Below are 7,146 nucleotides of genomic sequence, written 5' to 3'. Positions count from 1 at the left end.
TGAGGTTGCAGGAACAAACCATCCCAGTGTGTAGAAAGAATAGTAAATATGGCAGGTGACCAGCTTGGCTTAACAGTGAAATCCTTGCTGATCTTAAACACAAAAAAGAAGCTTACAAGAAGTGGAAGATTGGACAAGTGACCAGGGAGGAGTATAAAACTATTGCTCAGGCGTGCAGGAGTGAAATCAGGAAGGCCAAATCATACTTGGAGTTGCAGCTAGCAAGGGATGTTAAGAGCAACAAGAAGGGTTTCTAAAAGTATGTTAGCAACAAGAAGAATATCAGGGAAAGTGTGGGCCCCTTTCCGAATGAGGGAGGCAACCCAGTGACAGAGGATGTGGAAAAAGCTAATGTACTCAATGCTTTTTTGCCTCTGTCCTCATGAACAAGGTCAGCTCCCAGACTGCTGCACTGGGCAGCACAGTATGGGGAGGAGGTGACCAGCCCTCTGTGGAGAAAGAAGTGGTTAGGACTATTTAGAAAAACTGGACGAGCACAAGTCAATGGGGCCAGATGCGCTGCATCCAAGGGTGCTAAAGGAGTTGGCGGATGTGATTGCAGAGCCATTGGCCATTATCTTTGAAATCTCATGGTGATCTAGGGAAGTCCCAGACAACTGGAAAAAGGCTAACATAGTGCCCAACTTTTAAAAAGGAGGAGGATCCGGGGAACTACAGGCCAGTCAGCCTCACCTCAGTCCCTGGAAAAATCATGAAGCAGGTGCTCAAGGAATGAATTTTGAAGCACTTAGAGGAGAGGAAAGTGATCAGGAACAGTCAGCATGGATTCACCAAGGGCAAGTCATGCCTGACTGACCTAATTGCCTTCTATGAGGAGATAACTGGGTCTATGGATGAGGGGAAAGTAGTGGACGAGTTATTCCTTGACTTTAGCAAAGCTTTTGTTACGGTCTCCCACAGTATTCTTGCCAGCAAGTTAAAGAAGTATGGGCTGGATGAATGGACTATAAGGTGGGTGTTGTCAGATGCTCCCGGTGTGGTGCTCTGCTTTCTCCTATGTTGATATCACTCGGCTGCGTGCGTGTGTTCCCTCTGTGTGCTGCCCCAGCTCTGCGCAGATCGCTGACACAGCAGACCCGACGAGAACCCCCGATAATCACAGAGTCTAGTAAGGTATGAAGGCACCTCGGCCAAGTTTCTTGCGACCCTGACACAATTGCAGTTCCCCGTAGATTACTTAGTCTACCGGGCATACTACGAGAAAGTGCCGCTCGGCAATGGACTCAGCTCAGTCAGTGGCGGGACTTTCCACTGCCCCCTCGGCTGGACAAAGACACCACCCCAGGGATACATTCTTATACACAGGTACAAACAAGTTACACATCACTCCTGACGTATTGAGGTGCAACCTCTCTACGCAGCAAGGTACAACCCCTCTACGTAGTAAGGTGCCGCCTCTCACCTTGTACATGTTGGTTCGATCAAAACAACTCTATCCATCATTTTACCCTTTTGCCCCTGTCATTGGGATGTATCAGCCTGTTCCATGTTATCTGTGGAATGTTCCAGTATAGTATGTCTTGGTACCATGTTTATACTTTAACTTTGCTAGGTGAATATATATTTATGCAACATCAGCCCTTTTCCTGCCAGCTTCTGTGAGCAGGGCCTGCCTCTGGCTCACAGCTTAACTTTGCTTTATGTTAGCAAAGTCTTGACCATTACTTTAGTTCAGGCCTTAGGCCTCATACTGGGCCTCTGATACCAAGTTTTCTATCTCAGGGCCTCCTCTTACTACAGTGGGTAGAAAGCTGGCTAGATCATCTGGCTCAATGGGTAGTAATCAATGTGCTGCTCTCAACTTCTGGCTTTGGGGCAGGGAGTTTGTTCATAAACAGAGGCAGGATGATTAAGAAAACAAAAGGCTTGTCATTAAATTAAATTAGGGCTCATTAGATGGTCCTGAAACTGTTGTCAGGCACTCCCATTAAAAGATAGGAAACAAAGGGTAGGAATAAACAGTGTGAATGGAAAGAGGTAAATAGGGGAGAGTCTGTAGTGGGACCTGTGCTGTTCAACATATTCATAACAGATTTGGAAAAACGGTAAACAGTGAGGTGGCAAAATTTGCAGATGACACAAAACTCAAGACAATTAAGTCCAAAGCAGACTGCGAAGAGATACAAGCAGATCTCACACAACTTAGTGACTGGGCAACACAATGGCCAATTAAATTCAGTGTTCATAAAAGCAAAGTAATGCCCATGGTGAAATATAATCCCAATTATACCTACAAAATGATAGGGTCTAATTTATCCTGAATACAGCATGAAGATTTGGTCATCTCGTGTCAAAAACTATATGTTGGATTTGGAAAAAGGATGGAGAAGGGCAAGAGAAATTATAAAAGCTATGGAACACCTTCAGTATGAGGAGATATTAAAAAGACTGGGACTTCTCAGCATGGGAAAGAGATGATTAACCAGTGTGACAGACCCAGACAAGTTGGGTACAGGAGTCTGGTAGAAGGCAAATATACTGGTCACTGCATGAATAGTTTTCTGTTCCCTGCGTGATCTGAGCAGGAACTGCCCTAGATCAATGAGGAACTGCTAGAACCAATTAAGGCAGGCAGGCTAATCAGGGCACCTGGTTTAAAAAGGGCCTCCCTTCAGTTAGTGAGGGGCGCGCAAGGAGCGGGGAGTGAGAAGGCGTGCTTCTGGAGGACTGAGGAGTATGAACGCCTTCAGGAAAAAGGTCCTGTGGTGAGGATAAAGAAGATACTGGGGGGAGGCCATGGGGAAGTGGCCCAGAGAGTTGTAGCTGTCATGCAGCTGGTTCAGGAGACGTTGCAGACAGATGCTATCCACAAGGCCCTGGGCTGGAACCCAGAGTAGAGTTCGGGCCTGGGTTCTCCCCATCCCCCAACTCCCTATTTGACACAGGAGGAGTTGACCTGGACTGTGAGTCACATCAGAGGGCAACATCTAAGTTGAAGAGAGATCTGACCTGTCCTCGACCAACTAGGTAGGACAACAGAGACTGTGAAGATTGTTCTCCCTTTCCCCCCATGCTGGCCAATGATGAGGTTAGCTGAGTGAATGGCAGGTTTAAGACTCTAGCAAAAGTGCCAAACTGAGGGCTGCTGTGAACCTCTGAGGCGAGAAAATCCTCCAGAAAGTGCAGGATACACCAAGGCAGAGGAGGAACTTTGTCACACCAGGGATATGAGATAGGGCTCTAAATCATGACTTGTGTGGAAAAATTTAATAAGGAAATGTTATTTACTCCTTCACATAACACAAAAATTAGGGGTCACCCAGTGAAATTAATAGTCAGCAGATTTAAAATAAATGAAAGAAATAATTTCTTCACAGACAACCTATGGAACTCTTTGCTGGGGGACTACGTGAAGGCCAAAACTATAACAGGGTTCCAATAAGAACTATATAAGTTCCTGGACAATAGGCCTTTCAATGGCTATTAGCCAGGATGGGCAGGAATCCCAACACCATGTTCTGCATGTCCATAGGGTCTGTTTTCCGGAACCTGGAAGTGGGTGACAGGGGATGAATCACTAGATGATTGCAGTTCAACCCAACTGAGATATGTGGTATTGGTCATTATTGGAAAACAGGATACTGGGCCAGATGGACCACTGGTGATTCTGATGTTCTTTTATAGACCCAAGATATATCTGTCCCCCACTGTAACACACTAATTTCACTAATGCCAACTTGCACACTGTAAATAAACACCCCGACTTTCAAAATAAGCCAAAAATCAAGCTATTCCCATTTCAAAACAAGGCCATAACAAGCCAATCCATAAAAAAACTCCAACGCTATGTGACTAGATCCCCCCGGCATACAGCCTGGGACTGTGGTGGGCTCACTGTGCACCCCTGAAATCTCTCCTCCCTAGCTCCTGCTTGCCCCTCCTTGCCCCAAGATGCCAGAACATGTTAGTACCACAGCTGAGTGGGTCTAATATTTATTTATTTTTCATTCTTTTATATAGGAATTAGATACAGTGTTCCTGTTAGCTAATTGCTAAGTTATCTGCCAAAAAAATAGAGTTTTCAAGTGCCTAAATAGCCCCTTGAATCATGTTTAAAATTGTCACCACTACCAAAACCTAAAATGTCTCCCTTCCACATGGGGGGGGGGGGGAAGGACGGACCTGGGGATGATCCAGCGAGTGACAAGGGGAGGGTAAGACAGGAGAAAGGGACAGGGCCTTGAGGGGAAGAGGCAGAGCAGGGGCAGGGCATTTGTAGAAAAGGAGTGGCAAAGGGGCCTTGGGGGTCTAGTAACAAACAATTAGAAAGGTGTCAACTCAATGAGTTGTACACAGACCGATTCCCCAATTTGTCACTGCACAAAAAGTTCAGGAAAGGGATTAATGTCTCTCTAACTGCCCAGTCAGTGTCAGGACAGAGACCCCAGCACAATGTCACCAGCCAGCTCTGTTTGGAGCTGGGCCTGAAAGACAGAGGACCAGGGAAAACTTTAGGTCCCTTTACAAGTAAAGAGCTGGAGCAGCCTGTCCCGAATATGTTTGGTCCCAACCCCGTAGATGATGGGGTTTAACATGGGGGGCACCAGGAGGTAAATGTTGGCCATGAGAACATGGAAATGCAGGGGCACATTCTGGCCAAACCGATGTGAGAGGATGGAGAAGAGAGCTGGGATGCAAAAGGCTAAGAAGACACAGAGGTGGGAGCTACAGGTCCTAAAAGTCTTGAGCCTGGTGTCCTTTGTGGGGAGGCTGAAGATGGCCCTGAGGATCTGAGTATAGGATAGAGTGATAAAAAATACATCCAAACCAGTCACCAAGATTGCCACAGAGAGGCTGTAGTAACTATTGATGAGGATGTTGGCACAGGCCAGCTTCACCACAGCTATGCCATCACAGTATGTGTGGGGGATGATGTTAGTTCTGCAATATGGCCACCGCCTCGCCAGGAAGGGAGTTGGCAGTACGATTATGCAGCCACGCAGCACCACGGCCAGTCCAATCGTGGCCACCATGGGGTTTGTCAGGATGGTGGAATGTCTCAGGGGATTGCAGATGGCCACGTAGCGATCAAAAGCCATCGCCACAAGGATCCCAGATTCCATCACTGAGAAGCAGTGAATGAAGTACATCTGGCTGAGGCAGGCATTGAATTCGATCTCCCTGGAGTTGAACCAGAAGATACTTAGCGTTTTGGGCAGGGTGGATGTAGTCAGGAATAGATCAGTGATGGCCAGCATGCAGAGGAAATAGTACATGGGCCCATGGAGGCTCGGTTCTGTCTTCACAATGAAGAGGATGGTGAAGTTCCCCAAGAGGGCTATGGTGTACATGGTACAGAAAAGGACAGAGATCCAGACATGGGTCGCCTCCAGGCCAGGAATGCCCAGCAGGATGAAGGTGGAGGGGTTTGTGAAGTCGGTTGCATTGGAATCAGACATGGAGTAGGGTTGAAGGTGTTGAAATCTGAGGCACAATGTTGACTCCTGCATATACTGTACTTTCCCCTGACTTCCTGTACGTGCCCAGGGTGATGGTCGCAGTACAAATGCCTGGATGGAGAGACAATGTTAATATGAGACACTACATGCACTACTGGAGGCTGTTCTCATGGGTGAAGCAGATTGGTCACTCTTCACACACTGAAAAATATTCAGATAAATAAATTATTAACAACTGACCTTACTACATGTGTCAATAATTCCTACTTATCATGATGTGGGGAAACATAATAGGCACCATCAGCAAACACGAGTGTGGATACAGGCTTTCCATCATTGTTCCTTAGTGCAATGAAAGCCAGGCTAGAGAGTCCATGCAGTAGGCCTCTGGCTGGGTCCCTGGAGGCAGGGTATCCTAGTGGCTAGAATGCCAAGTAGGGGGACAGAAGCTGAGGGAGTCTGGCTGCCTTCACCCACTTCTTCCTGGCCCAGGAACTCCAAGCCACTTCCTATCCAAGTCCTTAAATTTGGGATGTGGGCCCCAAGAGTCCAGATTCCCCTTACTGTGGGGTTTCTCAATAGGTTCCCCCCTATTTAACCAGAGGGGGAGGCTAACTAGCTCCTGTGGCTTGGTGTCATTGAAAAACACCTGCTCATTTGTAGAAGTGTCCAAAACAAAGATAATGTTCAGATGCCTAACGAATGGGATAGTGAATAACCTGGTCGGAACATGCGCTCAGTTTTGATCACCCAATCTCTATAGCAGATAGAAAGGGGATTTCGGAGACAGGCTATGAGAATTGGGGAGGCTGCCTGATGCAGACAGACTGAAAAGTCGGGAACTGTTAGTTTAGAGAAGAGACAAAGAATCATACAGTCATAGAAGATGAGGTTTGGATAATACCTCAGGACGTCATTCAGTACAATCCCCTGCTCAAACCAGGACCAACACCAACTGAATCATCCCAGCCAGAGCTTTGTCAAGCTGGGCTTTAATAACCTCTAAGGATGGAGATTCCACCACCTCCCTAATTAACTCATTCCAAAGCTTCACCACCCTCCTAATGAAATAGTGTTTCCTAATATTCAACCTAGACCTCGCGCACTGCTACTTGAGACCATTGCTCCTTGTTCTGTCATCTGCCACCACTGAGAACAGTCTAGATCCATCCTCTTTGGAACCACCCTTCAGGGCGTCTATCAAATCTCCCCTCACTCTTCTCTTCTGTAGACTAAATAAACCCACCTCCCTCAACTGCTGAGGGATAGCTCAGTGGTTTGAGCATTGGCCTACTAAACCCAGGGTTGTGAGCTCAATCCTTGAGGGGGCCACTTAGGGATCTGGGGCAAAATCAGTACTTGGTCCTCCTAGTGAAGGCAGGGTGCTAGACTCAATGACCTTTCAGGGTCCCTTCCAGCTCTATGAGAGAGGTATATCTCCATATATTATATGCCCCAGCTCTCTAATAATTTTTGTTACTGATATAAAATTATTCTGCTTAACTGCCAGGGGGCAAATTTGTCACGTACACATGGGAGAAAGAAGAAGGGAAAACATCAGCTATAGGTTGTCTTAACTCAGGAAGTTCCTTCAAGAGGTAATGTAGCCAAACTCCAAACCTGGAGACAATGGACCTTTCTGTGCCTGCGTCCTGTAGATAAACTGCTTGGTTTGCAAAATAAGCAAGGAGGAGGGGGCAAGTAGATGAACAATAAGGGGTCATAA

General features: G+C 46.8%; 1 protein-coding gene across 1 annotated transcript; it reads right to left on the bottom strand.

Moving 5' to 3' along the window:
• Positions 1–4,472: 4,472 nt before the first annotated feature.
• Positions 4,473–5,420, bottom strand: LOC112118303 (olfactory receptor 52E2-like). The gene has a single exon (XM_024216558.1). The coding sequence runs from the start codon at positions 5,418–5,420 to the stop codon at positions 4,473–4,475; it is 948 nt and encodes a 315-aa protein (XP_024072326.1).
• Between the last annotated feature and the right edge of the window lie 1,726 nt (positions 5,421–7,146).

This window comes from Terrapene carolina, unplaced genomic scaffold (assembly GCF_002925995.2).
Source record: "Terrapene carolina triunguis isolate 2854851 unplaced genomic scaffold, T_m_triunguis-2.0 Scaffold304, whole genome shotgun sequence".
Classification (NCBI taxonomy): domain Eukaryota; kingdom Metazoa; phylum Chordata; order Testudines; family Emydidae; genus Terrapene; species Terrapene triunguis.
The sequence above is the reverse complement of the archived record's forward strand: the minus strand, read 5'-3'. Positions and strand labels throughout refer to the sequence as shown.